At 49.2% G+C, this 22,365-nt stretch overlaps 1 protein-coding gene across 1 annotated transcript; it reads left to right on the top strand.

The window, feature by feature from the left end:
- Positions 1-5,294: 5,294 nt before the first annotated feature.
- Positions 5,295-22,365, top strand: NR2E1 (nuclear receptor subfamily 2 group E member 1). The gene is made up of 10 exons (XM_087865723.1): positions 5,295-5,394; positions 6,355-6,500; positions 6,937-7,023; positions 10,207-10,294; positions 11,874-12,109; positions 13,403-13,549; positions 15,734-15,830; positions 16,218-16,367; positions 16,622-16,727; positions 20,845-22,365. Exons 1-10 carry the CDS (start codon positions 5,295-5,297, stop codon positions 21,005-21,007), a joined length of 1,320 nt encoding a protein of 439 aa, XP_087721849.1. The 3' UTR covers positions 21,008-22,365.

The following is a 22,365-nucleotide window of genomic DNA, read 5'->3' on the forward strand; positions in this document are numbered from 1 at the left end:
CTCGGCGTGCGCTCTCCCAGCGCGGGGCAGGGACCAGGGAGCGAGAGAGCAAAGGAATCGAGGGAAGGCTGGCGGGAGGGGTGGGGGCCTAAGGCGGAGGAAGCTCTCCAGAATCCCGGACGCGCCTGGAGAGGGGGAGCCAGCGAAGCCTTCTGGGGATGAGTTGCAGGAGGGAAAGTTCTGCCCTCCAGTCGCTCCAGGGCAGATAATGGAGGCGACAGGAGACTCGCTCTGCTCCGGATGGGCTTTGCTTTGGGGAGCGGGCGGCACCCTCCCCGCAGCTGGTGCCCAAGCGGACTCCGCGAAGGCCGCAGGAACGCGGCGACTCGAGCAGACCCCATCCCAGGCCCCAAGTCCGCACGCAGCGTCCTCAGCTACAACTTTCCGTAGATAGTTGCAAAATGAATAATTACTCACCTCGGACCAGATCCAAGTTTTACCCAACAGAAGGGGCACGGGACCAAGAATGAACCAACTCACATGGCCATATCCGGTGCGCACAATCACACACAAACATACAGCCACCCAGTTTCTTCCACGAATCTGTCTGGCGCTCTGGAGAAAAGGGGGAAAGCGTTTTGAGAATGATCCAACTCTCCTCCCCTTCCCCTTGCCATGAAATATAATAATTCATTTTTATTACAAGAGTAGCACCGTCCTCACCATCACGCACGCACAGAGCCACACTCCCATATTCACACTCTAACTCGTCAGCTCCGACAGCGCCTGCATTTTCTTTGGGAGCCGCTTGGAGGTTCATTAATATCATTAGCATTTAACCCCCTCCCTCTTCTCATCCCCTCCCCGCACATGGCTGACGTCAGACCCCGCCAGGAGTTGGGGGAAAAGCTAAGTGGGCCAGGGACGCCCTATTCCCCTCCCCGCGGCTGCCTGTCAGAGCGCTTCTGGAGATATTACAGGGGACCCAGCCCGCAGCGACAAGCACAAAGTCACGGGGTAATGAACTTCGGGGACCCTTTGCCGCTCTGTGCGCAGCTCTCCCCGGAAACTGGGACCTGGCGGCCTGTTCCCTCGGAAGACTTCCCAGCAATCTAGTTTCCCACTCCGCTCTCGGGTTTGGGCAGCACGGAGCCCATCTGCCTGAGACCGCGGTTGTGTTTTCCTTCTTTCCTTAAAAGAGCAGCGGTCTGTATGAGATCTGGCCACACTCCGCATGCCTAATGTAGAAGGAGAAATTGAAGACTGAGAGACAGGAATGATGAAAGAGAGGGATTTTGTCCTTTTTGCTCCGTAGGAAGACCATTTTCGTGTCTCCATCTCTGTCCTTCACTATTCCTCTCTTGCTGTCCTCCTCCCTTCTTCCTCGATCTGCCTGTCCGTCTCTCCGTTTGTCTGTCCATGCGTGTGTCCGTACCAAGCAACATTCCCAGCAGCTGCGGTTTTGCAAGAGCCGGGAAGAAACTTGAGGATGCTTAAATTCCCACCGTGGAACGAATTCTGAGCGCCCGGGGAGCAGCGCAGCGCGCAACCGACACCCACCTGTCCGGCCCCGGAGCCTGCAGGCTGGAGGGCGGCTGGAGAGCGGCGGCGCCCGGCGGCGAAGCGGGCGCTGCCGGCCGGGACTCGGGCAGCGCCCACCAACCGCTCCGCCCCGGGACAGCCAGCATGAGCAAGCCGGCCGGATCAACAAGTGGGTACCTTTGGGGCCGCCGCGGGGCTCAGGAGCGCAGCCTGGGGTGGGAGGGAGGGGAGGCCGGGGAGGTCCGGCCCCGAGCGCTGCAGCTCCAAGCCCGGGAAAGGGACACTAGCGGCGTGTGCGCTTTGGCCCAGCTCCTTGTAGACCGTGAGTCGGGATGTTTCGTGGTGAGGGAAGAAGAATTTCGTTACCTCTGGATTGCTTGATTTTCCCTGCCCCCCTCCCCCCCGCCCTGGTATAGTGGGAAGGTGGAGACCCGTGCAGCCCACCAGTACCGCGAGTTGCCTCCGCTTGGCCGCCAGGTGCGGGGAGGGGGGGGCGACGGGGGCGGGAACTAGGCCGCAGTTCCAGGCGGCAGCACAATAACACGCTCGCTCAAAACTCCGAGCTCCAGCGCGCAAAAGCAACTCTGCGCAAAGCGGATTTGAATGGAATGCTTTGCACCCCGTTTCTAGCTATTTCAAATAATCCTGCAAACTGGGAAGCAGAAACAATTTAAAAGTCACATTTTCCTTAATCCTAAATCCGCGTAGGTCATAACTGGGGAATTTAAAGTATGGCGAACCGCTCTAGCAAAGAGGGGACCAAATCCCTAATCCCAAGGATTTTTCGAGCTGGAGCTCGGCAGAGGCAAGAGTGTGCGGCCTGTTCCCTTCGCGCGCTTCTCTCCTTCCTCAAACTTGCCCTGCTGGTGGCTCCCCTTCAGGATGCCGAGCCTCGGCTGATCTCTAACTGGCCCTAGACGCCAGAGTGCGGGGCTAAGTGTGTGTGCGAGGGCATCTGCGGGCCCCGTGCCTGCGGAACCCGAGAATGCGGAGGCCCGAGTCGGCGTTGGGCGGGCGTTGTTGCAGGGCTCGGATCTCCCCGGGGCATTTCAGTTCCCGCCTTCCGGTGGCCCGGGGTTGCCTTTTCCGGGGCCCAAGGCTGGGGGTGGCCCCTGTCGCAGTCCCCACGTCCCGGAGTTCTCTAACCGCCCTTGTTGCCTTCGCCTACAGCATTTTGGGCGCTCCGTGCTTTCCTCAAACACCGCCCCCCTCACTCGCCCTCATTGTCCTGAGTCTTTGAAAGTTGGGAGAATCCAAGATACTTCTGAGGACTGAGGATGAAGTCCCACTTAAGTGGGAAGCAATTCACTTTAAACGTTTGCTTTGGTTTGGGTGTTACCATTTTTAAAATTCAAGTAAAGTGAATGTGAACAAAAAGAGAAAAGGAGAAATGTTAAAAGTAGGACAGAGGGAAGAGAGAAGGAAACTTTGCGGCCGCCCAAATTCCAGCCGACCCTTGCGGAGGCCTGGGTTTTCAGTTAGCCTCGGGCCTACGCTGGCCCTTGCTTCTCTAGTCTGGGGGAAGCCAGGTGGGCTTGCTTTTTGTGGCCCATGTTCTGGCGCGTGAGGTGCTTCCCAGAGGCGCAGAAGGAAACCTTTTCTGTTGCATTCCGAGCCTCTATTGCAAAAACCAGAGCCCGCGGGCTTCGGCAGGCCTCCTTGCTACCTCGCCCTGTGACAGGCCCTCGCCTCCTTCCCTAGAAGTAAGGAGCCTCGGACTCCTTTGCCCACTTGGGGTGCGGAGTCGCCGGGGTTGGTGTGTGTTGGGGGGAGCTTGAAAAAACGAGGCCTCGGAATAGAGGGAAGGGACAGGCGTGAAGCTCGGTTCGCTGTGGCGGCACCCGCGTGCGATGGACCGGGACTCAGGCGAACCGTCCAGACGCCGGATGTGGGGGGGGAGGCTAAGTGACATGCTGGGGAAACTTGGGAGCTCTCCAACTTCCCAAGAGCCTGAGTTCGGCCTCGGAAGCCTGAGACCCGCCGCAGGTTCGGCCGCTGCTGTGGAAGTTCCTCAGGCCCGCAGGAAGGCAGCCCCCGCCCGCGGCGCCGCTGCATCCCGGCCTTCTCCAGACAGGTGGCGGCAGCCGGGCCCGAAAACTGCGGCCCTCGGGCCGCGGGCGGCGAGGAGGTCGGCGCGCAGCGGGCGAGGTCAGGACCGAGCCGGGCCGCGAGGTCTGCAGCCCCCGCCTCGCTCGGTTTCGCACAGCTGGAGGGCAGAGCAATGTCACCCGGGAGCCCCGCCTGGGTGGTAACAAGACCCCGGCCAGTCACCCCTGCAGCCCAGACTAACTTCTTTCAACAGCCTCTGATGGTAATTACAGTAATCGAAGCTGCCATATATCTTTAGGCAATTATGACACACAAAAAGCCCCGAGGGGACCCCCTGGCGAGGGAAGTTAAGAACGGTTTTCCAGCCTCAGGAAACTCCCGCCTGCCTCACGTCGGAGCTCGCTCGGTTTGCTAAATGAGAGGAGCTTTGCAACGGGGTCAACCAGCTTGTCTCGTGACCCCAAGTCACCTTAACGTGGTTGGGTGGCGGAGTCTGAGGCGCAGACCCGCTCTGCCCCGGAATTTTCGCGTCCCTCCCTCCTGTGCCCCGCCCCAGGCGAGTCGGCCTGCCTCTAATCTGCCCCGGGAGCCGGGGCCCGGAGGTCTGCCCCGAGGCAGGACCCACCCGCAGCTGTGGCGGCCCCGCGGGGAGACTGTCGAGGAGCCCCGACACCCGCCCCCAGCTGGAGAGGGGTCACCCACCCCGCACTGGTCCTCCCTGCGCCCCATGGGGTTCTCCAGAGATGTGGTGTGTCCCTGTCCCCCTGTCTGGATGGGAAGCGTGGCGGGCGGGGTGGGGTGGGGCGAAGAAACACCACCACTACTGCTCCCGTGGGCTTATCTTGGCATCATCAAAAGTGCCACCGGGAAGAGGACAGCTGGGGCGACAGGATTGCTGAATCCCAAACATGGACCCCAGCTCAGCCAGAGGGCGCGTGTCATACTGGGAAGGATGGTTGCAAAATAAGGAAACCAAGTTTACTGTTTACAGCGTGAGTGCGATGCAACAGAGCTCGCGTCCCCGGCTGCTGGCGGCTGTGAGTTCCCATGGGCGCAGTGACAGGCCCAAGGGGGTGAGGGACAAGCCCCGCTGTGGCTTCGCCTGCCTCTCTCCAGCCGCTTCCTCCCCCCACCAAGCACAACCTCTCCTCCCACCCTACGGAAAAGGGGGCGCCGAGGCGGTGGTCGCTGCGCCGCGCGCCTCCCCCACCGGCCTTTGTCACCGTCTGAATTCCCATGCTACTCTTTTTGACGGGTCACTGGTGGCTCTATAGGCAGGTGCTATGGCGGGGTTGTAATTACCCCGGCCGAGCTTGGTCGTTACCGAACCCCCACCCCCACCCTGGCCGCTGGGCTCTCCATGCCCCCCTCCTTCCCGGCCCCCAGCAGCTCCTCCAAAGGCCTTGCTCAGGGATTCGCGCCCGCCAGGACGCCTCGGAATCCAGGAGCAAGTTTCCACTTCTGAGACCTCGGGGGCCCTCCCCACGTGGCGCCCTCGCCTCCTCTATTCCCCTGGCCGGGTGGTTCCGACTCGCCACCCTGCACCCCAGCCTGATATCGTTCCCCAGCCGGAGTGCTCCGGACAGCAACTGTCCAGTTTCACCGAGGCCCAGTCCTTCCGGGCCCGGACTGGAGGCCTTGGGTGGAGTCGCGACGGGAAAATTTAATGTAAAGAAGTTAATTATTACTATCATCCTTACTATTAACAAAGTGTTGCCACTTTAATACTTTGTTTGCGAGAGGAAAGATAGTTCTAAGTCCCTATGAAGCGCTTCAGTCTGGTTGGACTCTTGAACCTTAGAGAAAATAGTTCCCTCCCTCCTGAATTTTGGAATAGCACCCGCTCCCTAAAGTTCCCTCAAGGTCGGTAGCCACCCCAGCCTTGAGGGGATTCCAGGAAAAGTTCCTTAAGCCAGGAGACTGTCGAGGCCAATAGGGGTGGAAGGCAGGCTAGAGAAACCAGCTAGATCCCTTAAAATATCAGCCTCCCACAGCGGAGGAAAAACATGCAGGAAGGAATCCACCCGCATCTAGTGTGAGGAGGTAGGTCTCTGATGAAGAACTTGGGGGGCGGAGGGAGAAGGGGGTGGCTGTCCCGCGCTAACCTGCGAAGAAACCGCGCACGCGTCGCTCTCTCCTTTGCCCAGCCCGGTGCTAGTTACTTTGGGGGGAAAATGTGTTTTTCCTAAAAGAAATAATTTCTCAAAAGCGATCCACTAAGCATTTTTTAAAATAGGTAAAGCGAAAGTTGGGCAATTACCACTACCCTTATTATCATTAATAATCCTAGTATTAGCATTACAATAATAATCCTAATAATAACAACCGCCCGGCAGCTCAGAGAAAACTCGATTGCCTTCCAGCTGCCATCCCCGGTTCCAGCCGTGTTTGTTTTTCTTCTTTCCCCTTTTACATTTCAAGTTTGTCTCCTCGCGCGCTAACAACTTTCTCTGTTAAATGCGAGAGCGGGGGAGGGAGGCGGCCAAACTTTCCGCGGAGCAGAAAGGCAGCGGCGGGCCGTGCTGCCGCCCCGGCCTGCTGTAATCTTTTATTCCAAAATGGGTCTCGGCGATTAGAAGAGACCCAAATACATGTAGCGGTGCATGAATAATGCTCATTGTAGGAAACTGACACTTGCTCAAGGAAAAAAAGTTTGGCTATAAAATCACTTCATTATTTGCTTTTACCGCAGCTTCGGTGCTAATCCCTTCAGAGGTCAGATTGCTTAGCATCTCTCTCTCCCGCTCCCCTTGCCTCCCTCTTCTCCGCCCTCCTTTCCCTCTCGTCCCTTCCCCCCCTTCCCTGTCTTCCCTGCGATTTCAGGCCGTATTTTAGATATCCCCTGTAAAGTGTGTGGCGACCGCAGCTCGGGGAAACACTACGGGGTCTACGCCTGCGACGGCTGCTCGGGGTTTTTCAAACGGAGTATCCGAAGGAATAGGACGTATGTCTGCAAATCTGGAAACCAGGTACCTCGGCCAGGGCTGCACTGCCTGGCGCCCCTCTGCTGCCTCCCCCTCCTTTGTTTGTGCCAAGGCCTCCTCCGAGTTTCCAAGCTGCTGAGGAGGGACCAAGCCCTGACCTCTCCCTTCCTCTCCCCTCCTTCCCGCCTCAGCTCTCAGAGGCCCTTCCGCCGCGTGGGTAAGGCGGGAAGAGGTAAGGGAAGATGCAAGAGTTTGCAGGGGGAAATCTGAAATCCCGGCTTCTCCCTGCACACACACACCCACCCCGCTTTTTGTAATCCTCTCACAGACTTTGACACTGGGTATGGCCCACACCCAGTGGCTTTAAAACCAGCCCAGGGAACCTAAGGAACTTTAGAATCTAAACCACACGTTGCAAGCTGAAGAAAAGGCTATGTTGTGTTGCCTGCACCCTACCCACCACCCCCCACCCCATTCCTAGCAGCAGCCGGAGCTCAGTGCCCTGACCACTGCCTACCACGGCAGAAGTAAAAGGCACAAGACATCCCAGGCGAGGTTGCCGTCTGAGGTGAGTGTGGCCATCTAGAACACAGGACTTGCTCTGCAAAGGGCTTTGTCCTTTCAACTTTGGAGGAGCAGGACTGCTCTGGAAATGAGCAGTGGGGCTTTCAGCACCCATGTGACTTTAGCTAGGCCTTGTCAGGAAAGGGCAGAGTGGTCAAGAAGACAAGGCTCTCAAGGAAGGGGTAACTCGGATCTTCTTCAAGGCTCCCATATCTTCTTTTTCTCTGCTTAGAAGATGTGCCTGGTTGGTTGTGTTTTGGTCTTAAGCAGGCAGAACTGTCTCGAAAAGACAAGGGAGCATGGGCTGAGAATGAGCCAAAGCTTCCAGAAAGAACAAGTAGGACCCTCTGACTCAGTTTCCTGCTCAATAATAGGCTCATTTTAGGGAGATCAGCCTTTTGGTTCCACACTGCCTTTTCCTCAGCCAGGCACACAGACCTTCAGCACAGAGCCACCACCTTAACTCCCAAGAAGACCCCGGAGAGTGTATTATTCACAAGTCATCCTTTAGTAACTAAAATGGTAAAACATCTTTACTAATTCATATTTATATATGATATATGTATATATGTATATCCATAGATATATATACACACACACATGTTGTTTAGAGCTGGCGAATCATTCTTTTTCTTTTAAACCGGTTTTTAAAAAAGATTTTATTTACTCATTTATTTGAGGGAGACAGAGAGAGAGCGAGTATGGGGGGCAGAGGGAGAAGGAGAAGCAGGCTCCTCACTGAGCAGGGAGCCCGATGTGAGCTTGATCCCAGGACCCTGGGACCATGACCTGAACCAAAGGCAGACGCTTAACATTTTGAGCCACCCAGGTGCCCCTATTCTTTTTCTAAAGCTATGTCTGCGCATATCAATTTCCAATAGATTTGGATTATCAACAAAAATAAGAAGATACTTACATTTGGATAAGTTATTTTGAACTCCAGCCCTGGTACCTGTTTAATTGGGTACACAGCTCTGTATCAGTTTCTAGCTCACGCTATGGACACATCACATTAAACACATGCAGGACTGTATCCCTATAGCCCCACAGGAATGAGATATTACTGTGGGTCATCAGATTTGAGCAGGCTTCTACTTAAATTACCTTTTAATTTTATGCAATGCACAGAATTAGGGAATCAAAATCTCAGATGTTATGCTTGATATTTTCAAAGGGGTTGGCTATCAATTCGAACATATTGATGTCAGTCCAAGTCCTTGTAAAGGACTGATAATAGACTCATCAGGCTTGGTGTCCTCTCCTTGCAGAGAGAATAAATGGGCTGAGCTCAAGCACTCATCTTCCTCTCAAGTTTCAGATATTTATATACATATGATCTGATTTGAAGACACTCCTAAGAACAAATGAAGGCTTCCATTTTGCATTAGCTTGTTTATCAGAATACTAGGAAGATAACATTTGAGGATAGACATACGATTGCACTTAATAACAAGTCCTTTAACCATCTTTACATTGGGCTATTACGCTGGCCAGCAAAGATGCCCTGAAGAATTCACTTAGAAAGCAAAAATTGGGGCGCCTGGGTGGCACAGAGGTTAAGCGTCTGCCTTCGGCTCAGGGCGTGATCCTGGTGTTCTGGGATCGAGCCCCACATCAGGCTCCTCCGCTGGGAGCCTGCTTCTTCCTAACCCACTCCCCCTGCTTGTGTTCCCTCTCTCGCTGACTGTCTCTATCTCTGTCAAATGAATAAATAAAATCTTTTAAAAAATAAAAAAAGAAAGCAAAAATTATTTCCTGTATCTCTTGTATTCTAAGAGATAAATAATATTCCAATTTATTATTAACAGTAATGAGGACATACAGAAATTGTTTCAAACCTCTGTCCTGCCCTTATTTTAAATATCTCAATGTATTTTAAATCAGAAGGGTGGGATCTCATTAAAAAAAAGTGTATTCAAATGTGTAATTTTTTCCTAAGGGCTATTTCAGAAAATGTCCCTACCCCAAATTCATGCTATATGAATTTTTTAGATTATGAAGGAAAATAAAAATACATTTATTTTTTTCTGTTTATTCCCACAGTACTTGTAGCAGTTGCAAGTCATATAAATGCAGGAGAGAACCAAACTTCTTATATATTTTTGGTGTATAAAATGCATATGTAGATATGACTCTTTATGTATCTATGTGTATGTTCCTTCAGTAATAATACCTAACACTGAATGAATTCCATAAGAAACTCTCTGTAAATTTCCTCTTCTAATAGTCAATATTTTTCCAGAAAATTGCATTAGTTAAAACATTTTTTCTCATGCATCTCAAATAAATATTTCTAAGGCAGTAATTAGCTCTTTTTTTCCAGTTATCATGCCAATATTCTCAGTCCATATTATCCTTTTGTTAGACAGTCCATCACATTATCTTCCTGGTCATATTTACATAGTGGGCATTTCTAGATTTTGCCCAAGCCTTGGGCTCTTCCCTTCCCATGCTCACCTCTGTGGGCCTTGCCCTGCTAACCACTCTGGCTTCTGCCTCACCTTCCAGGAATGGCTGTGTTTCCATGAATCTGGGCTGAGGCCAGTCTTTAAGACAACTTTAATATGCTGGTTATACGGTTGTCAAGTACAAAGCCAAGAGTCAGGAAACAGGAGAGTGAAGAATAAATGGGAACTATGTATCTGGCAAATAAACCCCCCCCCAAAGTGACAGAAAGAAGTAGACTCGAGACCTGACGGCATAAAGAATAGTTGGCGGGAGGGGGGCATGGTGGGGATCCTGGCTGCGAAAACCTGCTTCCAACCGAGCTCTGAAGCCTCTTCCTCTGGGGCCAGGTCGCTGTCTTCGGTCCTGAAAAGTCTCGCCTCTGTTCCACCACATCCGAGCCTGGCGGAAGTTCCCCCCTGGAGCTCCTCCTCCCAAAGCTGCAGAGTCAGGCAAACCGGGCGCTTTGACCCTTCACCTGCTTGGCGAAGGACTTTTCCTCCTTGTCCACTTTCACAGGGTCAGGGGCTGTTCCTTTTGAAATAGCCCCGGGAATCCCAGCCCTCTTCCTACCTAGCCCTGCTTGTGCCCAAGGCCTTCGAGTTTCGCGGACCCAGGCTTGCAGCTCCGAGATCGGTGGCGGGGTCCATTCCCGCCTCCACGTTTGCCCCGACCCGGCGCCGGCTTCGCGTCTCCAGTCTAAAGGTCCTGGGGGCCTCTGACCGCCTGCGCTCTGTTCCAGGGAGGCTGCCCGGTGGACAAGACGCACAGAAACCAGTGCAGGGCGTGCCGGCTGAAGAAGTGTTTGGAAGTCAACATGAACAAAGATGGTAATCAGTACAGCTTTTTATTTCTCTAATGTTGGTTGACTAGTAAGTAAATTATATGTACAGAAAATACATGGCACTCCAATGAATGTAAATCATCTCCGGAGCACTTCTTTCCAGATGCAGGGAATTGGCCTCGGACTTTCAGTCTTATCCTACCGTCTCTCTGCATGAGCCCCCACCCCACCCCATTGAACTCCCCAGGTATGGCCCATGCCCACACAGGAAACTTGTGCCCCACAACCACCCCCATGAAGACAGCGCTCCCGGGGACCCCACTCTGCTGGGCACACACGCGCGGTATTTCCTGCTTCACATCCTAATACCTCTTCTCACCTCTCCTTGCAGCTCTTTTGTGGCCAGCTCTAAGCCAGGTAGCCTTCCGTGGGATCTCGCAGTCTGGATAGTCTCCGAGGTTGGAGACTGTGGGGACTAGGAGACTGTTTTGGAGGAGGGAGGGAAGAGACAGAAGCACGCGGAATTTCGAGCCCATGTTTGTTAATTCATCAGGATTCCAAAACCAGGACGGCCATTGTGGCGATGTGGGCTTTTTCTCTCGGTTCTACAAAAAGGGGCTGGAGACGTAGGGTGACGCCTGTGGGTGCCTCGGACACCCGACTCTCAGAAGGCTCTTAAAGGCGCGCAACAGGAGCTAGGGCATCCAATGCTTCTCGGGCGGAGAGCGTAGGCCGAGGGCTTGCCCGGTGGTGGCCTGGCGAGGGCGCCCCAGGCCTGGCCCGGGGCGGGGGTCATGGTCGGGAGGGAGGACTGGGGACTCAGCACAGGTTGCTGAGAGGGTTTGCCTTGGCGACAGGCAGGGCCGGGTGGCAGCTCCAGGAGGCACAGCGCCCATTGGGGAGAGCTCCTTCCTCAGCGGCGCAGGAAGCAGGAGGGAACGTCCAACCTGTTGAACTTGTGTATTGACAAGTTGTCAAGCTCTGCGAGCGGAAGATTGCCCTGAATTAATTTGTTTGTTTAAACTGTTGGCGGTAATTGTCACATCTCCCCTGCCTTCCTCCAGCACACTCCAAGACGGGCTCTCCCTCGTTCCAGCCCCCAGTGTGTCCCTCCCCCCTCAGGTCCTTTTCTCCTGAGGCCGTCAGAGGCCAAACGCCTTTCCTGCGGGGGTGGAGTGGGGGTAGCCGTCGTCGGGCTGAGCGGGGGAATAAGTCTGTGCGGGGACGCAGTGCCTGGCTGGGCACAGTGCTCCCTCTCCCCTTTGTCGCGGACAGAGATACCTAACTACTCCCCCCGAGGGTCTCTGGTTTCCTTGCGACCTCCCCTGGGTGGGGAAGAACCCTGAACCGCCAAGAGAACACACCCGGTCTTGCTGGAGGCTTGGTCATTATCGTGAAGCTTGGGGTCGGGCTCCTTTTCGCAGCTTCAGCTCTCTCGTGCTTACAATGTAAGAGATAGACGATCTCAGAGCGTCTTCCGCCCGCACATTCCCTGTCCCTCCCTCTCTTCACCTCTCGAGTGACCTTGCCGGCCCAGACGTGGCGTTTGGCCCGGGAGCTCGGCAGCGGTTAAGTGTTGTCGAGTCTCTGATCCTGGGCATTCGTCCATCTGTCTGTCTCTGCAGCCGTGCAGCACGAGCGGGGGCCTCGGACGTCCACCATTCGCAAGCAGGTGGCCCTCTACTTCCGTGGACATAAGGAAGAGAACGGGGCGGCTGCGCACTTCCCGTCGGCAGCGCTGCCCGCGCCGGCTTTCTTCACCGCAGTCACGCAGCTGGAGCCCCACGGCTTGGAGCTGGCCGCCGTGTCCGCCACCCCGGAGCGGCAGACTCTCGTGAGCCTGGCTCAGCCCACGCCCAAGGTCCGTGTCCTTGCTGGACCCAAAGGAGTCTGGTGGCTAGCTGAGGGCGGACAGGGGGCACCCATCTCTTCGGAGCTAGGATGGGGTCAGGCCAAAGAGACCTCCAGTGGTGCTCGGTCGGGCTCTGCAGGGAGGCTTCGGCCCCCCACTCTCTCCGGTTAAGTCAGGAGTGTTCGATTTTAGCGGATAGTAGAGTCACTGTCTGAGCTGGCTACAAATGTGGACTCCCGGGCTCATTCCCCAGAGAGTCCCTTTCAGCGAGTTTGAGGTGGGGCCCAGGAACCTGCACCTTTAAAAAATGCCCTGGTGTGGAGTCCTGGCTGAACGGAGGGGCAACCTAGGTATTTCCGGAGACCAGAAGAGCACTTCCGTTTTTAGGAAAAAGGGGTCCGCTACAGCTGGCAGAGAAGAGTCCCTGTGTGCCAGATTGAGGGGATCTGTTGTCTGGGGCAGCAACAACAGGTGGAGCTCACCCTGTTAGGACAGTTTGAGGAACTTGGCTTTGTCTTCTGGTCTCCCTTCACTCCTTTCTGAGATGCATGTATTTATACCAGGATTGAGTCTCTATTTAGCAGGGCCACAGCCTGAACCACTTCAAAAGGCTGCCACCTAGGGACTACCTTCCAGGCTTCCAGCTGGTACCTACCCAAAGCACCCACTCCAGGCCGTGAAGGGGAGGGCCAGCTGCAGCCCCAAACTGCAGGGAAGCCAAACACCTGGGCACACGCACAAGCACAATATTTAATATTGCTTTCTTACCCTTGATGCGTATAATAAGCTTGGGAAAGTAGTGTTATGAATATGTTGTCAGTTATGAATGGGAATGCTCTGTGAATGATTAAGATGTCTAATTGAAATATTTCCATAATATACTAATCCTTTCTAAAAATACTCATATGCATATTTGTGTTTGGGATGCCTATTAATTTATACTTTTTTCACATCTATTTTTATTTACACAAATGCAAGCAGCTCTTGTCTAAATTGGGAGACAGGCCTGGCACTTGGCTCAGTTGGAGGAAAATTTGCTGCAGGGGATAGAAAAGCCAGATGCCCCTCTGGAAGGAACAGGCCCCCAAAGACTGGAAATGGGCCTTCCCCAATGGTTATTATTTCTCAAATTCTATAGATATAGATGTTTGTTTTTTGTCTACCAATGGCAACTGCATGTTTAAGCAGAACATTCAAATGCCTATCTCCTTCCCTACTCTAATTAGGAAATTAAAAGGTTGGCTCTTCTTGCAGAGCTGTGGTTTCCTCACTCCCTGGTGTTTCTCTTTCTTCCCTGCTCAGTATCCCCATGAAGTGAACGGGACCCCAATGTATCTGTATGAAGTGGCCACAGAGTCTGTGTGTGAATCAGCCGCCAGGCTTCTGTTCATGAGCATCAAGTGGGCTAAGAGTGTGCCAGCTTTCTCCACGCTATCTTTGCAGGACCAGGTATGACCAAGAGGGCACTGAGCTCTTGGGGAAGGGGACTGGGGGGAAAAATCCCCCAACAGGGATCAGCCTTATGAAACTGGATGTTACCTGGTAAATCATGAAGGCCAGGCATCTGTTCTTAAGGGCAATGAGGAAACGATTTTTATTAGTTTTCTACAATAGGTTCAAAATATCTAGTTATGGAATCCTTACTAAGACACGTTAATTATGTTATTTCAGGGAAGTTGGATCTGGTCTATGAAAAACAAATATACAAGAACATTATCTCTCTTTTTTTTAAAGTTTAATTGAAACATCAAATTTAATCACAAATTTAAAAAATCTTAATGACCTTTAAAATTACTAATAAAACAATGTTTCTTAAGAATATTGGACCTGAGAGAAACAGGTGATGAGAGTCTTCGCCTGTAAGATTTTCAGAGCTAGTCTCATTATTTTATATTATTTTATTTCAGAGCTAGTCTCATTATTATTTTATATTATTCACAGCTTTCTATTTTCCATTGTGATACTCACGGCCTTGACCACCAATTGACCAGCATGTACGGTTATGGGTGCATTGCACACCTCCCACAGGCTAGGATCTCCCTTGATTCTCGAAGTACTTTTAGAGATTTTGTAAACAAATCAAATGGGCATTGTGCATAATTCCGTGGTTGTAAATGACATTCAGAGGGAGAAGAAGTATATGCTGCTAAAAATTACTTCGGACCAAAAGCCAGAAATTTTGTTGTTAGAAATCTCAGGAATAGCCTCTGCCGGAATTTTTCTAATCTTAAGGGAAAGAAAGAAAATGAAGTGCTCATAACCATTGGCCGTTACCAGTACATTCATGGAAATTAATGACAAATTGCTCAAAAGGCTAATAGGTAGTTTGAAAGCAAGTGGTTTATTTCTTTAATTCATTTTATACCTAATTAAAGCAGAATGGTGCCTTTTAATATGAAGTATGTTTCCTACAGAGAGACCTAGCAATGTGCTCAAAACATTTAATCTTCTAGCATGGGATGTTCTTTTTTCCATAGCCTGGACTTTCAGACATGGTCAGAATTAGATATTGTTTACCTTGCACTTTAAAGTATTATTTTCTGTACCTAATGCAATAAAACTAAAAATAAAGCATTTTCAAAATTAAACCTTTTGGTCTGATTGTGATTTTGGTTACAAGCCTTCACAATTCAGCTCTTAGCTCCCAAAAGGAAATACCTTCACATAAATCATCCATATTTGACTGGTTTTTGAGAGTTTTTTCAAAAACAGATTTTTTTCAAAATAGTCAGTTTCTATCTTTGACCAGGTTTGCTGGTTGACTAACCATTTGCTGTGTGTGTGTGCATGTGTGTGTGTATGCGTGTGCGTGCGCACGTGTGTGTACTGGCTACTTTCTCTGAAAACAGGTATTTGTATACTCTTTAATACAAACAAAATTTACTTACTGTCTGCCACTTAGCCCTTCCGTGGAAACCCTTCAACAACAAGCAAACTGCAATGAAGTGGAATCCAGTATATTAATTTGGAAAAGGAGCCAGATTTTCATTTTAAATATTCAGTAGCACATTTTATTAGAATGAAAATGACAAGCACCTTGATGCTGTCCACTTATGAGTCTCAGAAAAATCAGGCAGTGAGATGAGGTAAACTCAGCAAAACCCGATTAACATAATTACACCCTGATTTCCCTGCATGCCTCTTGGGAATTAGTGATCTCTCTCTTTCTCTCTCTCTCTCTTTCCCAGCCCAGCCCCCCACCCTCTAGGAAGATGGGGGCCCAGATCTGCACGCTTAGTCTGTAATCCTCAACCCCGATAATATCAGCATTTTATATGAAGGGGATCTGCCTGCTGAGCTCCTGGTGGTATTTCATAGAGCCTGGGTCTCTGGAGAAGTTTCTAGGTGGTCGGGAATGAATAGATGCGAGGCCAAGAAGGGTAAACCCTTTTCCAAAGGAAGCAAAGTTTGGGGAATTGGCATGGCTGACTCTCAGATGCATGTGCTTATCTATAGGCACCTTGTCAAAAAGGAAAATATGGAAAATAAAGGAAAAGCTGGAATATTCAGAGGAAAAATTACCACGACAGGCATTTAAAACACTTTTTAAAATAATGGAAATTTACATATTGAAATTGTTTATAAATTTATAAATTACACACTATATTATATTATACATCTATTGTATGACAGCTGATGCTTTTGGAAGATGCTTGGAGAGAACTGTTTGTTCTAGGAATAGCACAATGGGCCATTCCGGTTGATGCTAACACTCTACTGGCTGTATCTGGTAAGAATTGCACAATTTAATGACTTTGTTGTAGAAATTACCATAAAAATACATTACTGAAAAAAGAACAACATGTAAAGAATAACAAATTCCTGCTGAACAATAGAGTATACCTGTCATTTATAAATCTATATTTAAATGCAAATAATGTTGTTTTGTTGTATTCATGACTGCTTGCATTGTTATTTAAATGCAAATTACTGTGTTTGTTATCATCCAAGAGAAGATTTTATATTAACTTTCATACAATATAGCCAGTTTACATGGAATCAGATATCTTAGAGTGACAATTGAATAGATATTGATATGCAGAATTCTGTCAAAAATCAATATTAAATCATGAAAATGCCTTCATATTAGAGCATTTATTCCATATTTCTATTCTAGGCATGAACGGTGACAACACAGATTCCCAGAAGCTGAACAAGATCATCTCTGAAATACAGGCTTTACAAGAGGTGGTGGCTCGGTTTAGGCAACTCCGGTTAGATGCTACCGAATTTGCCTGTCTGAAATGCATCGTCACTTTCAAAGCTGGTAAGCTGATGCAAAGCCCGGCCTCTTCTCCTTCCCCAGGTTTGCCACCTCGCTCATTCAGCCACCTCAGAGTCCACTCTGATCATTGCAGAAAGAGGGGATGGTTTTGAGGGAGCTGACACTCTGGGGTTGGCCCCGTTTTCCATGGTGGGGGAGCTACCCGTTCTCCTGCTGGCCATCTATTTCCAGAGAGGTGCTTACCCATCTGCACTTCCTGTGCTGCTTATCATAGTTTCCCCCATCTTCGTGTCTAGTTCCTACACACAGTGGTTCTGAGCTGAGAAGTTTCCGGAATGCTGCTGCCATCGCGGCCCTTCAAGATGAGGCCCAGCTAACCCTCAACAGCTACATCCATACCAGGTGACTCTTGTTTGCCTTGACCGTGTACTTCAGAAAATTGCTTCCATTGTGAATGTGTGAGCAGGCAGTAATAAGCCAGTTCAAACCCTGTGACTAATTATCCTGTTGCCCGCCAGTTAATGTAGTTAGCATCTGTGTCCTCACCTATCTCGCAGGGTGCGTGAGAGGAGCAGATCACATTAGATTACTAAAGCGACAGCATTACCAGACCCCTTATGGCTGGCCTGGCTGAACAAGTTGATCCATCAAAACATTTGGACATGTTTGTGTGAATGGACCCTGATATGGGAAAGGTCAACAATGAAGGCCAAAGTGTTACGATCTATTAGTTGATCTCTTAGAGAGTGGTTGCATCACCCTTGAGGGGCCATCTTTAACCCCATCATGACTGCTGTTTGGCTTTGGTGACTGGTATCCGTTGAGTTATTTTGAGTCATAGTGTCCATCAGGCAACTTCTGGCCAATAGAGCCCATCAGCAGAGGCTGTTCTTGGCTAGTTGTAGGAACTCTCAGCTGCTGGGGCTCCAGCAGTGCTCCTCATGGCCCTCCAATGGACAAGTCCACCAAGAGGTATAGACTTTCTGATTTCATTTTCAGGTGTGGTGTAGTGGAACCCTGCTAGCTTCCTAAGGTAGAATGGCAGTAGATCTGAGGTTAGCATAGAGTTGCTTATTATTGTTTATTCTTAGACTGACCTTGAAAGGAAGCCCATGGAAACCCGTCTCCATCATCTGAACATCTCCCACAGGCACTGTGCTGGGAGTAACTGAATTGCATGGGTAGAGGCGGTTCGTGCCTTCCTCACCTAAGGGGTGGGAGAAACGCCAAGTCAGTTGCGTTCATTGGGGGTGATGCCACTTCTGCTACGAATCTGCTTATTTCTGTTATAAATCCTCTTTTGAAAACTAATGAATAAAACTGTTCCCTGTCCATGGAATATCACTGAGACTCTGTTGAGTGATAGTGCCTGTGTACATGTCTTTCAAATTAAAGCGCTATGGTTTTAAAATTTTAAATCCATGTTAAATTTCAGAATGTATAGTAAGCACTTAATATTTGTTCAAAATTATAAAATGGAGCAGTACATAATTTGGGCACTTTTTGCCCACTAAAAACTAACTTGTATATCATGACTGCCTCTGACATTTAGAGTCATTAAGGTATAAAGAACATCACACTGAGAAGAATATGTTATCCACTTACTGATTCAGTCAAGTCTTTGCTGAGTACTCGCTCCATGCAAGGCTCCTGGTGGGCATTGTGGGACACCAGAAAGCACAAGACGCTTCCCCCTTATCACTGCATGAGGTAGACAGAAGTGTTCATTCAATTTAGACCAGAGAAGAGAGAAAAAGCAAAGTGGGGAATGGGAGAGACAGATTCTAGTTGGTGAGGGAAAGTCTAGAAAGGCTGGGTGATGGAGGAGACAACATGCGAGCTGATCCTTGAATGGCAGGCCTTCAGCAGGGGAGAAGGGCTTTGAGGAGAGCTAGAACAGGGACTGGTAGAGGCGCTGTGGGAGATGCCAGAGTCCAGGAAGGGGAGTCTGAGAGGGCAGGGCATGCCAGAAGCTTCTTCTAGGGTGACCTGAGAGAGTTCAACCACAAATTAACAAAAGTCTATTTTAGGAAAATGGCAAGTATAATAACTTCTCCCCAGCCTCAAAACAAGGACATTCCTCATTGAAGGAACACATTTACTTTGACAAGGAATTTTTATTTCATGATATGAGCTATAGCTATGATTTAATTTTTTTAGAGAAAGGGGAGGGGCAGAGAGAGAGAACCCCAAGCAGACTCCACACTCCATCCCAGGACCCCGAGATCATGACCTGAGCTGAAATCAAGAGTAGGATGCTCAACTGACTGAGCCCCCAGGCGCCCCTATAGTTAATATTAATACCTTGGGTCATACATAGGACAAAACTGCATATGCCTTACCTCTTAGCTCGTTCAATCAGAGAACATTCTCCTCTAGCACTTCCCTGTCTGGAAAAATAAGATCCGAAATTGAAATGAAAAGTCAGTATTGCAAACTGAGCTAATTATATATACATTAATTGTTAAAATTGCAAACTCAGCTCTGTAGGCTACTTCTCTAATTATCTAGGACATAAGGAAAAGGCTAGGAATTGACATTTCACACAAACTGGATGTTATAACTGAAATCAATTACACGAATCTGTGACAGACACAGAACACTTACGTCTGAAAAGAAAACTTCTGGTTATTTATGCTGATGGATGAAATTAGGGACATAGACGTTCTAAAAAATAATACTGAATAGTTAGTATTATTTATAGAGATATAGTATATCTCTCTCTGTCTCACACGCACACACACGCTGTTACTGTTTCTAGGTAGTACAGTACTCCACATATAACAGATAATTCATTCTTGTTGACTAACCAGCCCCTTCTTAACTAGGAAATAAAAGAAGTGGGTGAGTAGGTGAGTGGATAATCTACATGCAGAAAATCCAGAGTTAATGGTCTCTGGAGTCTCCAAAATCCATCCTTTCTGGAAGTTACTATTTCCCACAGTGGTTCCTCACCATAGGAAACTTCCAGCATGTTGGGTGAACACTGAAGACACAGTGGAGGCTTGTTTACATGGCCACTGCCTCCCACCCGCTGCAGAATTCTTGCTCCTCAGCCTGACCCTGGGAAGGGAGACAGAGCTGTTGAAGAGAGTAAGGTAGAAGGGAGACGTGGGTCTTGGGATGACATTCCAGAAAACATAGAAGATACTATCAGCCAGGACAGCAAGTGATGGGATACAGGTATTTTTTTTTTAAATGTAGATAAGTTCCACCCTTTCCAGACCACATTATTAAATATGGTCTGGTGGTCCTTGTCCATGGGTGATAATGAAGCTGGGCAGCAAAAGAGCCAAAGAGGTCCTCAGAGGTCCGGAAAGAACTATCGGCCTAGTATCAGGTTGAAGAGAGGGACTCCCAGGTGCCCAAAGCTAAGAGACAACCATGACAGTTGCTCCCCAGGATTCTATTTGCAGGGTGAAGTTATTGGTCAGTTAAACTCGGTGTTCAGCTACCTAACTCCTGTGAAGGAATTTTGGTATCTGTCAGTTTCCAGCACGCTGTGGCCAGGGAGGGGTTAAACCTGACTTACTTACAGATAGGTGTCCCTGGAGCTCAGTCTTCTGGGTGGTTTGCTGTAGAGGAGGGAGCCCTCCTTGTAAAATATATAGACAGCTAATTCCAAACAATTGATGGAGGAAGCATCAGGGCCGCAGTGAGGTACAGGCATCTAAGGGCAGCAGAAAATTGAACTTGCACATCTGAGCACAGACGTATGTTGGACATCAAGAGAGGAAATTGTTAAGCAATTTCTCACATCTTTAATTATATGCCAATTTCATTGACATGAAAGTTGGATGGCACTACCACCCAACAGAACTTAGTCTTTAATTTGCAGTGTAATAAGGACGGAATTATTCCTGAGAGTGACTAAGTATAATGCCTGAATAATAATTTGCAGAATTGCTTAGAAAAGGAATCCATTTTATCCGAGGGAACGAGACTGAGGAAGGAGCCTTGGGAATCAGAAAACATGGATGTTAGCATTACCTTTATCCTCAGCAGAGTGGTGAATTCCTCCCCTGGCAGCCTTCAGTGTATTATCTGACCTGAACTTAGTACCATGTTTTTTAAAATTATTCTTCTGGGGTGCCTGGGTGGCTCAGTCGGTTAAGCATCTGCCTTTGGCTCGGGTCATGATCCCAGAGTCCCGGGATCGAGCCCCACATCGCATGGGGCCCGCTGCTCAGCGGGGAGCCTGCTTCTCCCTCTGCCCCTCACCCCACTCGTGATCGCTCTGTCTCAAATAAATAAATAAAATCTTTAAAAAAATTAAAATTACTTTTCCTCCAAACAAAATGCAAGCCCTTATGCTAATGTAGAGACAGCACACGATCTTGGCAGCATCCTTTAGGCTCTTCACGCCTCGACTGTTCAGCCCTCAAAGAGCAGGGCCTGTTGCAGGGAGAGTGGGGGAGTAAAGAGGCCCGGCCAGGAAGAGGGTGTGCCTTCAAGGATGGGATATGAATTTCCATGAGTAATGGATCTTACCCTGCTTTCATGGCTTCTCCTCTTCCAGATATCCCACACAACCCTGTCGCTTTGGAAAACTCCTGTTGCTTTTGCCAGCTTTACGTTCTATTAGTCCATCAACCATAGAAGAAGTGTTTTTCAAAAAAACCATCGGCAACGTGCCGATTACAAGACTGCTTTCAGATATGTACAAATCCAGTGATATCTAAGCTCCGAGTCCCCGCTTTTCAGGGTGGGACCGTATCTGATGAACTTCTACCCACGGAGAACAAGCCTCAACTAACAAACCCTTCAGGAAGCATAAACCTGGGAACGTGTAGCCTTCAGTAAAACATGCCAATGGACACAAAACAGTTCCAGTGGCTTTGACCTGCTGCCTCCCCCAGGGTAGGGCAGCGGGGAAGGAGAGGGGGCATCACAGGACCACCGGAGCAGAGAGAACTCCCTGCTGCCATGCCCTGGGAGGGAGGCTGAATCAGGGGGGTTGCCGCAGGCTGTGCCATTCTGCCTCTTACCTGGAAGATCGGGCTGAACTCTCAAAAGCTGAACCATCAGTAGAACTTTCTTTTCCTTTTTAGCATATGAACTTGGGTAACCAAATAGAGCTCTGTGTATAACATCATATGGCAGCCTTCAGAACTATTTTACGTTGGAGAATTTATTTTAAAAATAATGGTTAGGTTTTAAATCAAAAGTTTTATCAAAAGTTTTTCTTCTATCGTAATACATCATGAAGTGGCCTTCAGGACTGAGTTAGTAAATGAAAGGTAGCTTATGCCGTGAGACTTGCTTCTTCTCTATCTTTTTTCTCTCCTTTCTCTTTCTTTTGTTCTTCTTCTTCTTCCCCTCCTCCTCCTCCTCCTCCTCCTCCTCCTCCTCCTCCTCCTCCTTCTCTTCAATACCTAGGCCAGGCAACCTTGTCAAAGGAACTGGTGGACGAAAAAGAGATTCTCACCAGGACTTCAGGTTGGATAACATCTCAAAAATAGAAGAGCTTTACTAAAAGAACGCAAGTCGAGGGAGGATGAATAAACAGCAAAACCAAATAAAGCGGAGGTGAAGGATGAGGCAGAGCGCTGTCCCATTAACAAAGTGCTGAAACCAAAGGCGATGGGGGTCCAAACTCGTGTTTCAGCGAGTCACACCAGAGTAAATGAACAGAGACATGATGCCAGAAGGAACCACAAGGAGATGAAGGCTAAAAGGTTTCTTGATCGATCCATTGCTAACAGCCTGAGACTCTTCAATGCCTTTCAGAAAACCGGTTTCTAGTAAAGCCTTGAATGCACGCATGCACACACACAGACACACACACCGTCCTATACTATAAGCTGCTCCTTTGGTATGAATCTATACTTATGGAAATGTAGAAACAACCATTTTAAAATAGCTGCTGTACTTTTCACATTTCGATTTATTAGGTACTAGCACTGAGGAAAAATATTCAGCACTCGGACTATCATAGGATGAGTAAAACTTTTCTTGTACAAAGTGAATTAACTGATTTGTGAAGTTAAAAGGTTGTACTCATTGTATTTACAAAGAATAAAAATATATTGGATTTAAA

Source organism: Ursus americanus, chromosome 11 (assembly GCF_024610735.1).
Source record: "Ursus americanus isolate L20-20 chromosome 11, mUrsAme1.1.p, whole genome shotgun sequence".
In the NCBI taxonomy this organism is placed as follows: Eukaryota; Metazoa; Chordata; class Mammalia; order Carnivora; family Ursidae; genus Ursus; species Ursus americanus.